The sequence below is a fragment of the Vicugna pacos genome, chromosome X, assembly GCF_048564905.1.
Source record: "Vicugna pacos chromosome X, VicPac4, whole genome shotgun sequence".
In the NCBI taxonomy this organism is placed as follows: domain Eukaryota; kingdom Metazoa; phylum Chordata; class Mammalia; order Artiodactyla; family Camelidae; genus Vicugna; species Vicugna pacos.
The window spans coordinates 17,769,750-17,784,548 of NC_133023.1; the positions used below are offsets into that span (position 1 = coordinate 17,769,750).

Below are 14,799 nucleotides of genomic sequence, written 5' to 3' on the forward strand. Positions count from 1 at the left end.
TTTTCCTAAACCTCACATCCTGCCTAGAAATGAGTAACAAGAACAGAAGGTGTCTCAAGGGGATAACAGTAATTGCACAAAGAAATCTATTAGTCATAAGTTAAGCATCTTTAGGTCAGTGGAACCACAAAGAGCCAGTAACACAAAGTGAAGAGCAGCAAACGGTACCATGTCTGCTTGATAGGACAGAGAGGAGGTACAGAAAGGAGACCCAGTCTCTTCTCCACCCTCAGCAACAGGAGGCAAGTGAGGTACATGAAACAGAGAAGGCCCTGGGAGCACCACGGCCACTTTGGGTTGTGAAAGGCTTCAGCCAGGCTAAGGACAGACTAAGCAGTTTGTTTTTCTTCACGGAAACAACATGATTTCCCATTCTGGGGAACACGCCCCCAAATGTATCACAGCCTCCCTCTTGAGCAATGTTGCAATGGAGGATTACATTCCTGATGAAAGATTCAGAAAATGAATCAGAGATATGACCCACAAAATGTCCAGAGATACAAAGACACACCAGAACCTTCTCAAATTTAAAAAAATGGCAAGAAATGTTATTTTGTATTATACTGCATTCATTACAGGAAGAGCTCCATTGGACACATGGAACTAAAGTTTACAAAGTAAAAATGAGACTTTTAATATTAACTTCCTTTTCTTAGAATTTGCTTTTCAATGTTTCTGTTATTTTTGTGTCAATGTTACACGGGTACAGGGTTTCAAGAGTCAACTGAGTCCACTAAGTCTATGGCAAAAAACAGGGGGGAAGGTAATGGCTCAGTGGTAGAGCACATGCTTAGTGTGCATAAGGTCCTGTGTTCAATCCCCAGTACCTCCATTAAAAATTTTTTAATATAAATAAATAATTAAAAAAAAAAAACAAAACAGGAGTTTTATTGTCTCCCTCTCCCCAACCTTTCCTTGTGTGCTAATGCCATCTTAACAACCCCTTTCCTCTTGTCTTCCTGGGGTGTCAGGAAAAAGTAATGTATGTATTCAGGCTCTATCCTTACCTGAAAGCCATTTTCTCAACGTAGAAGAGCTATGGAAGATAAATTAGATGGCTGATACTTAGCTGATTTTTTCCCTGTAGTGAAGATAGTATTTAAAATCATTCTTCCAACCACACTCAAACCTAGGATCACTAACAAAATCCCAGCATTGCATCATCTAAGCAAATATTGAAAGGACTCACTCTGACTTCACTTTTGAGTATGGGGAGCAGTCTTTGAATCCTGTATTTTCCTCCATCTTTGCCTTTTGCTTTTGCTTCCATGTGTCCTGTACACTCCTGAGACAGGCCAGCACTGAAGGGAGTCTTCCAAGGTTTACCTGAGAAGAGAGAGTTTACGGACTGACTGCAAATACTGTCTGCAGACTTCACAGGTGGGAGGGTGGGCAGGGGGAACAGTCACTTCCTTCGCTTTTCTTTTGCCTTCAAGAGTCTCAGCTAAAGTCCAACAACTAAGCTCTAGAGCTGATTAAGATAAAGGCCCTTAAATGTGGAACACAGGTGACTAATTCAGCACTGCTAAGTAAACAAAATGTGAAATAGTGAAACACTTGTTTGTGAAAACAAACTTTTCTCCCATGGAGAAATTTCCTTTGCTATCATTTTATAAATATCAATAAGCCTGAACTTCAGTTGTGTCTGGAGTTTGACCTAATTGTACCTTTAGAACTATGTGCTGGCTAATTATTGACTTGAAACCTGAACCTCTCAGAAAGGAAACAAAACAGCAGGCAGGAGGTGTACAGGGTGAAAACCAAAACCTCAAGCAAGTTTCTTTTGACCGGTAGTGAGCAAAACCATTATTCCAAATATTTACTTTTAATTAAAACTAAGCCTCAGATGAGGGTTTAATCCCACATTCATACTGCTGGTCCCTCTGACGGCGGTTTCTGCATTAACTTAGATGGGTGCAATGAATTAAAAAGTGAAAACTTACACTCATGGTAAATCCTTCAGCTTATATAAATAGGCATAAACAGTACTGGTTACAAAAAAAAGTGTTCCTCTAAATACCAAGCCTTTCCCCAATGAGGACAAAGTGCGTTCACCAAGAGAGCCCCATTAAAACACAAGATTGTCTCTCTTTTTTGCCAAACTCAAGCATTCTGAATTTCATCTTTAAACTAATGAAAATCATTGTTACTTATTACATGGCCTAATTTTAACTGTCATAGCTTTGCTATTTTTCCACAAGCAAGTCACATTTTTCCATCTCTGTATGTAAACACAGGCATCTTACCTATATTTTGAATTTTCTTTAGGCCACTTGGATATAATGCCACTGATCCATTAGGGAAGTACTTTGCATTCCATGGGTCACTACAGGGCTGGGATCCAGCTCTGCACTCAGGACAAAAGCTGCTGACCCAGCAGCCCAGGCACCTGCTACTCCCCGTGCCAGGTGGGTGGTCCCTCAGCTGGCCTTGATTCTTCTATCTACAACTATTATTGTGACTTTGTCCCAAGGTGTGACACAGATAAGATTGATGAAGGCATAAATTGGTGCCCCTAGCCCCCTTTTTTTCTCCATTGAAACAACTGCTTTTAAACCTTGATTTTGACAACGTAATCTTTCTTAGGACACATTATCACAGAACAGAACATACCACATTTGTAGAGGAGCTTAAATCACTCTGTATGGTAAAGAATGTTCCCTCCAAAGCCCTGAAGTTTTTCAAACAGAACTATGCTGATTAAGTTAAACTGGATTGAGAATCACAGCCTTATTATAAGAAAAAATGGTCGTAAGAAACAGAATAAAAAGTGTAAATGTAAGTAGAGAGCATTACCTCGAAACAGAGAAAACAAATGCACTGAGGACAAAACATAAGCCACGGAAAGAAAGATATAAAATAACACTTTGAAAACTATAAAGAGCTAGGGAAATGTAAGATATTATAATATGCAAGTTTTACATTCTCTACAGTTCAAAGTTCATAGAGAGCATGCAAAAAGTATTGAATACTAAAAAAAGGTAGCAGGGAGGCCCCACAGCTGGAGGGGTGGCCGGCCCAAGGGCACAGAGCTGAAACACTGTAAATCAACTATATTTCAATATAAAAATTTTTTTAAAAATTTAAAAAGGTAGCACTGGATGCAAAGAACATGAAAGGAAAAGATTATAATATAAAAAAGCAAGTGAGTGACCCTGTGTAGGAGGCAATTTCCTTGTTATCCTACATATAGGCCAGGCACTGGCTGTGAGACCCACCCCCACCTTCCCATTGAAGGAGTTAAGAGGTTTTAAGGCAATGTTTCAATATGCCTAAAGGGTTAAAAATGGAAGTAATACCTTCTAACTAGGAGGGACTGAAACATCTTTTGATTGATGATTTCCAGAGCACAGTGTGGTGGGGGCCATTCCTTCATCTTCTCTAGATCAAGCAATCTCAAGAATGAGGAAACTTGTGGAATCTCTACTTTCTGGTGGTTATGTAGGAAGCCAAGCCAATGGGAAAAGTCTGAAATAATAATAGAATATTTACAATAAGATATTGTAATTTAGGCACAGCTTTAATATATTTGGATGACTAGTACATTAATACAAAAGTATTTCAGTGTAAAAGGAAATAAGACTTCTGGGTCACTAGGGGGATTACTCTAGGACAAACATGCTTCAGCTCATTAATGCAGTAACAGTGCTGGCACCATTCCTGTCATCTTGGCTCTATTAAATGTGTTTAACATTAACATGGGCATGTTCCATCTGCGTACTTAACTTACTAACTGCTATCAACTCTGGAAGGTCAACAATTTAGCAAATAAATCGATGCTACAAGAATACAAAGATGATTCTTAATTCCTAAATCTTTCTTTTTGAGTAAAAGTAGATTTATTCAGAGATACACATTCCACAGACAGAGTGCAGGCTATTTCAGAAGGTGAGAGAAAGGCCATGAGGTGTAGGGGTTAGGTGCTCAGTTTAAAGTAAAAGTAGATACACACTCCATAGACAGAGTGTGATCTGTCTCACTCAGAAGGGAGAGTGGCCTTTATTTCTAATTTGACTCGAATTTAGAAATTCTCAATTTTCTTTCATATCCTGTTCCCCCACCATCCTTCCTGGCTGGCTGACAAGTCAAGAGACTCCTGCAGTTCCCACCAGCACTGGGAAGATGGAGTTCAATCAGCTGTGTGTTCAGAGGCCACAAAGGCAAATACAAGGGCTACATATAGAGAATCAACACACACGACCACATGCCATTCCTTCACTCGCAGAGGAGAGACTTTATGATGCATCTCCCACTGGCATTCAAGAACCTGAAGATCTGTACAAGTTGGGAGGCAAGGGCACACAAGGGGTCATGGTCATTGTTTTCTTTTGTATGTCTTCTAATCAGTGTCAGGCAAACTATTACTTACAAGTTTTGTTCCTCGAAGCATCGTCTCTCAGCTCCAGAGCCACTCTTCTCAACTTGACCTCTGGAGACTGCCAACTGATAATGCCCTAAGAAGAGTGAATGGTCTTCTTTCACACAGACATACCACGCACACACGCACACCATGCACACACATACATGTACACTCAGAGACATACACCACAAATACACACACACGGACACCAGATACACTTAAATTGTCACTCAGATAATACCAGAAGAAAAAGTAAGACAACTTTTTTTTAACTTAGAATTTTAATTATGTACATAAATAGCAACATGAGAACGAGGAGTTCTAAGGCTTATACATTTTCTCTAGGTGAAAGAATTTCCGATTAGTCCACTTGTAGTATGGAATCATCCAAGAGAACAAAGAGGCCTAGTGTAGTTTTTCCTGAAGAAGAATGCCAATTTACTACATTCAATACTGACTTCTCTGCCATTTTTCTGTAGAAATACTGGTTTACTGTATGGAGTTTTCAATGTTTACCTATAACTAAAAGAAAAAGAAAAACATAAATAAACAGTGCCCCATCACAATAAAAGCAGCTCTAAAATTTTGCATTTTGAAAATTCTTCAGGTTTAAATAGAGAAACTATATCAAATATTCGCATTACCATTATATGACCATGAAGATCATAGTGAGCCAGAGAAAAATGTAGTTATTCCCATTTTATAAATGGGTACTTTAAAAAACAGAAAGGTTTTGTGTTACATCAATACTGCATTCAGATTCTCAACTGACTGTGTATATGAGCGTAATTAAACAGATGGATGGATGAATAAATTAAAAAAAATGTCTAAATGGCACAGCACACACCATCTCTCTTTCCTTCTGAAAGCCAAGCTGCATTTCCATCCATCTGCTGGAGGAGAGCATAATTAGATCATTGCTAGTCCAACATATACCTTTCCTCATACACATCATTCTTTTCTGGAGTGAAACACACATCAATCCAAAGATACACCGACTCTTCTCCAGATTGCTTTTTCCTAATATGTAACGAATCTACTTAGCAATTAGAGGTTTATAAATATTTTAGAAGCCAATGACAATTCACTAGATCTTCTGATATAAAACCCAAAATTCTTAAATTAAACATGTAAATCACTAGCTTACCTTTTCTATCTCAGTTTATTAATCAGTTTTGGACTTCTCTAAGAATTCAACAGATTTACTGCACTGTGAAGAAACTACAAACTGCAAACAATCTATATTAATAAGGATTCAAAAGATCATGGTAGTCCGTACTAGGAAGTTATTAAGCAGCTAAAGGAGGAATGAGATAGATGCATAAGTACTGATAGGAAAAGGTGTACACAATATATTCCGTGAAAAGAAAGGAAGTTAATTCATTCATTCAACACAGCTAACCATAGCATTGTCTACAAAGTATTCTAACCAAACAATGAACCTAAATCTGATTAAGCGTTCAGATCCAACTATCACTTTATGGGAAATGCAGAGAAGAGAGGAACCAAGAGATAAACAGAATGACACTAAATAGATTTACTTGGCCACAGCCAGAACATGGGAAATACTAAAGGACAAATAAGTTTGGTTTTTCAACAAATAAATGATAAAAGAAAAATGAGGGAGAAGGAACTGTTACAGTTTAAAAGAGACTTGAGACTCATTAGTCAAATGCAATGGGCAGATGTTGTTTGGATGCTGACTCAAATGGAACAACTGTAAAAAGTTATTAATGAGGCAATCAGTGAAATCTGCATACAGCCTGGATTTTAGGTGATATTAAGGAATTAGTGTTAATTTCTTGAGCTGTGATAATAAAATTGCAATATGTCCCTTTATGGAGCTTCAATGTACTTGAAAACAATATAAGGAATATGATCTCATTCTATCCAAAACTCAAAAGGGTGTGTGTGTGTGTGTGTGCGTGTATATTACACATAGAGAAAAAAGTCTGGAATGATACAGCAAACTATTAACAGAAATTACCTCTAGGAAAGGAATGGAGAACAAGACAAGCTTGAAAAATATCTAACAAAAAAATTTTTTACAACAAATATGCATCACTTTTATAATTAAAATCTGTATCTTGATTAAAGATCTAAAAAATAAAGAATGAAATCAAGGTTGTGTACACAGTAAGCTGAACTCTGGCCCAGAATATTTTTGAAAAATGAAATGGATATTTACATAGTTTCTCTTTATTCTGTGGCTCATCTTCTCTGTAGAGAAATAGAATCATATTCAGTGGAAAATCTCTGAAGGACATGTGTGGCTTCTTGGCTGCTAACCCTCTAGTTTCCCTTCTAATAGCACATCTGATGCACATCTGGCCTCACTCTCCAGGGATTTCAATTCTGGGGTAGGGCCTAGGCCTCTGCTTTTTAACAAGCTCCCCAAGTAATCTGTGTAACAGAATTTGAGAAATGCTGACTTGGGGTTATGATATGAAGGGCTGTGATGTGAAAGAGGATCTGGATTTGTTTTCTGTGTCCCCTAAGGCAGGATCAGGATCACTGTATAGGAGTTATAAGGAAACATATTTTGCTCAGTATAAGAAACAGCTTCCTAAAAATTAGAACTGCCCAAAGCTACCTGCCCTGTGGGGTGAGTTTCTTATCAGTGGAGGTGAAAAGTGAGAACACTCAGGGCTGCAGGGTGAACTGAGTATAAGACCAGAAGAAATCACACCGATTTTTCTGACGTCATCTGATATCATCCTAAATTTCTCTAGCCTCAGGTTACTCAATCTTTAAAAAAAGAAAATTACACCTATGACTTCCCTATGTCACTTATGATAACATCTCTATATAATCTTGAGCTTCTCAACAATAGTCTTGCATTTAACAAATGTTTATCGATTATTAGATGAATACAAGTGTGCTTACTGCAGTGAAGTGCTGTTTGAAAAAAAATAAGCCTAATAAATACTGGCATTTTTCAACTGTTTGAAATAGTTTTGTAGATAAACCCCAACTGTCAAGTTCTAGTTTGTCCAGGTACTTCTCAGGAACAAATACAGTAAGTCATAGCACTTAAGCCTAAAAAGTAAAGACGGAATGAAATTATCATCCTGACCCTTAGGTTTTCATATGAAGTGAATCTGCTATAATTGATTAAATTAAATTAATTAAAGACAAGTCATTTCAGTTGTTGCTAACAATGCTAAAAATAACCAGAGTTTTCTTGTTCTTTACCTGATTAAAATGGACAGAGCATGGAGTATTCTACTTATTTCCGGGTGAACTCTTCACATTTCCTGGCTTGTAAAACAAAAAGTAAGAATATTAATGCAGTTTCAAAAGAAATAATGAAACTTCTAAAGAAATAGGGGACTGTCTCAAAGTGTACATCTTCAGTATTTGGCTGAATATTATGCAAATATTTTAGTATGAGTAATAATGCAAAGTGACCCATTTTTCAGTAAACTGAAGGAATTACTAGTGCTCCCTGAGGGCCCTGCTGTAGAAAGTGACTCAGGCACAGAGGCGAGCAAGAAACAAAGCTCCATTAATCCTCACTACACAGATTTGGCCAACAACTGATTCTATAAAAAAAAAAATCCAATCAACAGTGAAAAGATTGCTTTACTACCTCATGCCACTGTCATTGTTAAAAAAAAGGCTTTACATCTATGGGGATGCTTCCTGTAGGTACTCCACTCTGTATATAGGAGCCAAATTACAAAACATGTTTACTCTTAAGAGGTTATAATCAGACCACACCCATTCTGCTGGCTGTCATCTGGGAACATATAATTAGGTCATGTCATCCAGGAGAAGTGATGTAGGAAAGATTTCTAGTGGGAAAAGTTCATGTGCTAAATGTTTAAGACCTTAATTTCTTTCCTACATGTTTCTAAGACTTTAATCCTGAAAACACCTTAATAAGACCTGATGTAGTCAAGGATTTGAGCTCTCATGACAGTGCAATCTGAAAAACACTAGGCTCTAGGTGAGTGGACAATGTGGCTGTGATTCTGTGGTCTAGATTCTGTGCAGGTTCTACCGGTGGCCTTCTCTCAGAGTTATCCATGGGTGAAGGAGGGGGAAAGGGAGAAAGCAGGAACACATAACTAAGCTTGGATTTTCAGAGCATGGTTTCCAGGCAAATTCAGACTTACTTAAGTTCTCAGCACAGTGAGCATACACCCTGGATTGCTTAAGTTATACATACTGGTTTATACCCCTTGTCTCAGCATAATTAATAACGCCCCCCTTCACTCTCAAGAGTATCCTGGTTTGGATGATAAATTATATTGGTCACTCTGTCTACAGACCACACCCACTTGATGATGGAGTTCTGGGGAACAAGGCCATATGCACTGCTCGGTGGAACATCGTACAACACTGAGGTCTACTTGTTGCTCTTAAGAGAGCTCTACAGGACTCAGTGTCTGTGTGCCTTACTCTATTCCTCCAGAGCCACTTACACACACACAGCCCCAGAGGTCTTCCTGCTGCTGCTCTTCCAACTCATCAAGTTCTTTCCTGAGATAAGACCTTTGCAAAATACATCCCTTGACCTAAACTGGTCAACCCTCATTTTTGCCTGGTTAAATGCTATTCATCCCTTAGATCAAGGCCTTCCCCTGTCCTCTGCCCTTAGATCTACATGAGAATCTTTTACTCACATTCATAGCACCCATGTACTTCCTGATTTGTGTAATTCTTTCATTCATGTTTGAATCCCTCACTAACATATAAGCTTCACAAGGACACAATATCCCAGGACCTCCTAGCACACAGTATTCAAACACTTGTTGAATAAACAGATGGAATTAAGTCAAACCTAGAGATCTGATGAGTGTTAAAGTTTGCGTATGTAATTAATGATGAATAAGAAGAGATAAAAAGAGGCTTATGAAGGTTGAGTGAGATAACCATGTCCAATAATTGGGTCTGTCATAAAAACCATGTGGTTCCCTACCTAGTTAAATACGTTTTAGGTATGAATTACCTCAACATAATGCTTGCCAAGTACTTCTAGTGATCTTCTTATATATTCTACTATCTATATTTGCCAGCATCTTAATCTCAAAAATATAAGATGCTAAATTCATAAGCTTTTTTATCTTTTGGACATTAAGAAAATCAGCACATAAAAACATTCTTCTGGTTGAAGAAAAAAACTCTGTTGCTAGGAAATTTTTCTTGTTTGATTACATATCACTTACAACAAAACGTGACAGTCAAGTATTTCACTAATGAAGTATTGAGCCTATCTATCCTACTACAAATCAGATCTCTCTTGGCAGAAATCATCATGATCTCAGCAAAAACAACACTGCTACTTCAAAAGACAGTTTGTAATTTAGCACAAGCCAGAAATTAATTTTTTGTGTTTTCAGACAATTATATTTAAAATACCTTATAAAGGAACCATTCTCCTTATAATCTAATTTTAATACATACTGGGTTTCGTTGGTTTTTTTAAGTGATTAATACATTTTATTTAACCTAACACATCTAAAATAGTATTATTTGAACATGTAATCAATATAAAATGAATGAATATTAAAATCATGATATAGTTTATAATCTTTTTATTTGTACCATGTCTTAAATTTGGTATGAATTTGCATTTATAGCACGCCTCAGTTCAGATTAGCTACACTTCAAGTACTCAAAAGCTAGTGGCTGCCATATTGGACTGCAAAGGGCTAGAGGAATAAGCTAAACAACACTGTACTGTGATGGTTAGTTTTATGTGTCAACTTGGCTAAGCTACAGGAGAAATTTTATTTTCTTACCATGTCCACAAACATGAATGATAATTTCTATCAGCAAAATTGAAACATTCGTTTTAATCAAAACATTTATTCCTAATTAGTATGCACTGCCATGTGAAAGGGGATTTCCAGCCAAACCTTTGAGGTATAGCAACCCAATGGACTGTCTAATTCCCTCACCAACTGAATTTTTTTACCAGTTGAATTATTTTGATCAATTACTTAACATCTCCAAAATGCAGTTTCCTCATTTATGAAAAGGAGACAGTAATAGAACTTGCCTCACAGACTCTTCCTCAGCAAAGAGTTTAGCATCCAGGGCCAAGCTCACAGGAAATGCTCAATAAACATTACCTATCCTATGCAGTAGGTGACTTAACTTTTTTGATGAAGAAATAAATGGTAAGGATAAATGACCTGTTAAAGACCCAAATGAAATTTCAGTTCACCAGATGTGGTAGGCAGAATAATGGCTCCCCCAAAGATGTCTTCATCCTAGCCCCAGAATCTGTGACTGTACCACCTTACAGTAAGGCAAAGGGGGATTAAGGTGGCATTGGAATTAAGGTTGCTAATCAGCTGACCTTACAATAGGGAGATTATTTTGAATGATCTAGGTGGGCCTAGTTGAGTCACATGGGTTCCTGTAGTCTAAGAGGAAAGCTGAAGACAGAAGGCAGGGTCAAAGAAATGGGACATGAAAAGGACTTGATCTGTAGTGGCTGTAAGAGGGCTGTGAGCCAAGGAATTGCTGCAGTGTCTAGAAGCAGGGAACAGCTGCCAGCTGACAGCCAGCAAAACAGACCTTGGTCCTATAACCACAAGAAACTGAATTCTGTCAACAACCTGAAGGAGCAGGAAGTGGATTCTCCCCTGGAACCTCCAGAAAGGAATGTAGCCCTGCTGACACCCTAACTTAGCAGTGGACTTCTGACCTACAGAGTCTAAGATAACAAATTTTTTTAAACATTTTTTATTGAGTTATAGTCATTTTACAATGTTGGGTCAAATTCCAGTGTAGAGCACAATTTTTCAGTTATACATGAACATATGTATATTCAATGTAACATTTTTTTTCGCTGGGAGCTACCACAAGATCTTGTATATATTTCCCTGTGCTATACAGTATAATCTTGTTTATCTATTCTGCATATGCCTGTCAGTATCTACAAATTTTGAAATCCCAGTCTGTCCAAACTTGTATTACTTTCAGTCAGTAAATTTGTGGCCATTTGTTATGGCAGCAATAGGAGAGAAAATACTGATAGGAGGTTTTGACTAATGAGTCTAAGCACTAAGGCTCCATTTTCCATGAGGAGATGTTACCTTCTCATGTGCATACGTCACATGACATCCATCATGGCTATCAGGTGCTAGAGTCTGTCCATTTTGGGCTTCCCATGTGGATAAACTCACTTAATCCTCAAAACAGTGCCAGGAGGTATTACCTTCATTTCCCAGAGCACTGGAGCAATTTACAAGGCTTGTAAGAAGTGGGGGTGGGGGTGGGAGTGATGGGAGAGCTTGGTGCACCCACTCTGGAGTCCACTCTCTTCGCCATCAGGCCATGCTGCAGCCTGCCTTGTCTGCCCTTTCTGATACCAAAAGTGTATGCCTTTTGAAGAAAGAGATGTATTTTTCAGGATTTCTTACTTTTTATTTTGCTAAGTAACGATGCTTAAAAACAAAAGAAAAAAGAAAAATCATTGCCTAGTACCTTTATGTCTTAGAATTTTAAACAGCAAAAACTAGAAAGGGCACAAATTCAGAACAAATTTAGCTTTACCGAAAACCCACTATATTGTCCTTATTTTCATTTTCATTTTATTGTGGTTAAGAACACTTATCATGAGATCTACCCTCTTGACAAATTTTTAAGTGTATAATAAAGTATTGTTAACTATAAGCACTATGTTGTACAGCAGACCTCTAGAACTCATTCATCCTGCACAACTGAAACTTTATACCCACTGAATAGCAACTCCCCGTTTCCCCAACCCCAGCCCCTAGCAACCATCATTCTACTCTCAGCTTATACAAGTTTGATTATTTTTGACACCTCACGTAAGTGGAATCATATAGTATTTCACCTTCTGTGACTCCTTATTTCAAAGACGATCACTTTTAAATCATGTAACTTACTTACAGCTAAACTTGAGTGTTTAGAAAGCTGAGGAATTTCAAATGCAGGAAGAGGAAGCTGGCCACATTTACTCAGCATGATGGCTGCTGCTTCCCGTTCATTTTCCTGCTGAGCCAGCAAGGGCGTTAATACAACTGTGCAAAGTGTAGCTTTAGAAGTTCTGCTCAGTTTTCACATTAGTAACAGGTTTATATTTCTTTATGTATTTTCCTGTCCTTTAAAGAATTATTAAGATTTTTCTTTTTAGTTATTGTTGGCCTTTGAGTCATTCTACAATTCTTTGATAGTAACTTGTTACATTTATAAAAAAAAAAAACCTAGTGAAAACTAAACTTGGCTTTTACTGAGATACACTGCTGTGTTTGGCTAATTTAGAAGACAACTCCAAAAGTGCCATCTGTTACCCTGGCACCTGACACCCACAGGAGGCCTCCAACTCTGATACTCAGACCTTGGGTTTAGACTATTCTGAAAGGGCTTCAGATTAGCAATGGACAATCGATAAAGAGTTTCATGCTTTTATTAAGCCTCTAGAGACAAAGAGTGAAATGGAGAAGATCAATGAATAATGGAAAAGGTCAATGAATCAACTACACTAAGAACTTCTGCTCATCAAAAGGTACCAAAACTCAAAAGACAAGCCTCAAACTGGGAGAAGACATCTGCAAACATGTGACCAAAATTATTAGCATCTGGGGAAAAGTACAGAATCCTTATAAATTATTAAGAAAGGGACAAATGACCCACATGAAAAATGGCCAAAAGACATCAATAGGCATTTCAAGAAGAAGAAACCAAGAAATGTGAAAAGATGCTCAACCTCATTAGCAATCAAAGAAATGTACATTAAAACAACAATGAGAAATTGTGGGACCACTGTGACATCCCAGATAGCAAGGAAACTATTGCAGACTAGTTGAGTAATGTAAAAGGATGCAGAGTCAAGTTCTACTTGCTAAAATGGGATAATCTGAACTTTAATAAGGATAAGGATTATAAAAAATTCAAACATAAATATGTTTAAATCTACAAATTCATGTGACTTAAAAAAAACTAATTGGTGACCTTCTGAAGATGAGGAAAAGCAGCTCCTTATTAAAGTATTCCAGCTAATATGTGAAAATGAAATGACAGAAGTAGAATATCACCATTTCCAGCTCCCAGTGAATCAGTGGATCTAGGCACTGAGCCTCGACAATCACTAAAATGCTGAAGTGAAGCATAGGTGCTCACACAGACCTACAGCCTTGCCAGCAAAATCAAACACAGACTTGATTATGCAGCCTCTAGGTCCAGCAGCCCATCTGTCGGAAATGCAGAGAAGAGAGGAACATGTTCAACTACACTATCAGTGTGCAATCAGCACAACCCAAACTGCTGAAAATGCCACAGGTCCAACATGCCAGGTTCTCTTAACAGATAACAGCGTTAAGGAAAAGAGGAGGATGGAAGGAGAATTTCTAGATTAAAAGTGACAAAAACAAACAAAGCATAAATACAAAACAAAAACAGACTCATAGACACAGAATACAAACTTGTGGTTGCCAAGGGGGCGGAGGGTGGGAAGAGATAGACTGGGATTTCAAAATTTTAGAATAGATAAACAAGATTATACTGTATAACACAGTATACAGTATACACTGTATACACAAGATCTTATGGTAGCTCACAGAGAAAAAAATGTGACCAATGAATATATATATGTTGATGTATAACTGAAAAATTGTGCTCTACACTGGAACTTGACACAACATTGTAAAATGATTATAAATCAATAAAAAATATTTTTTAAAAAGTGACTTACAATGGGGAAATAAGACTTCAAAGGAATATCAAGTAAAAATAATAATGACAGGCAAGACTTAACTGAAAGGGATAAATACTTAGGTGATAAAGCCATTAAGAAAGACAAGGAAGTAATTATGACAAAAGTCACGATAGTCGGTAGTTTTGCACAGGAAGAGAGGAGTGTGATTGGGGTGAGCTACATGGAAGAGCTTCTGGGGAGGCTGGCAAAATTCTGGTTTTTTTGTCCCAGATAATGGCTACAAGAATGTGTGCCTTATAATAATTCACTCAGCTATAAAAAAAAATGAAAAAATTGTTAAAGGAAAGCAAATTATTGGGGCAACTGGGGAAATATGACTATGGACTATATATTAGATAATGTTTATATAAACAATGAAATGTCAACTTTCCTGAGTATGATAATGGTAATGTCATTGTATTAGTGAATGTCCATGCTCTTTGGAAATACACACTGAATTAGATATGATTACAAAGCACAATATCTACAACTAATTCTCAAATGGTGCATAAAAATAAATACACATATGTGTAAGTGCCTGAGCATGTATAAAAAGACAAAGCAAGTGTAGCAAAATGTTAACTGGTGAATCTAAGTGAAGCATATATTCTGCACACAGCCATCTTTGATTCACAGTTCTGACACATTATGGAAAATAACATAATTGAGAACTGAACCATCATTCATACCACTTAAAATTTCAGGGCCCCACTTTAAACACAATGTCTACAAATTTCTTTGACTACGTACAACTGAAAAT

General features: G+C 37.4%; 1 protein-coding gene across 1 annotated transcript in view; it reads right to left on the minus strand.

The window, feature by feature from the left end:
- Window positions 1-4,622: 4,622 nt before the first annotated feature.
- The window catches only part of APOO (apolipoprotein O), a 45,184-nt gene continuing 35,007 nt past the window's right edge, over window positions 4,623-14,799 (minus strand). Inside the window, exons 8-9 of the mRNA XM_006213006.4 lie at window positions 7,556-7,621; window positions 4,623-4,882 (exon numbers count right to left, since the gene is read on the minus strand). Of these exons, the coding sequence (XP_006213068.1) occupies window positions 7,586-7,621 (36 nt within the window). The 3' untranslated portion in view covers window positions 4,623-4,882; window positions 7,556-7,585. The remainder of the gene's footprint in view (window positions 4,883-7,555; window positions 7,622-14,799) is intronic.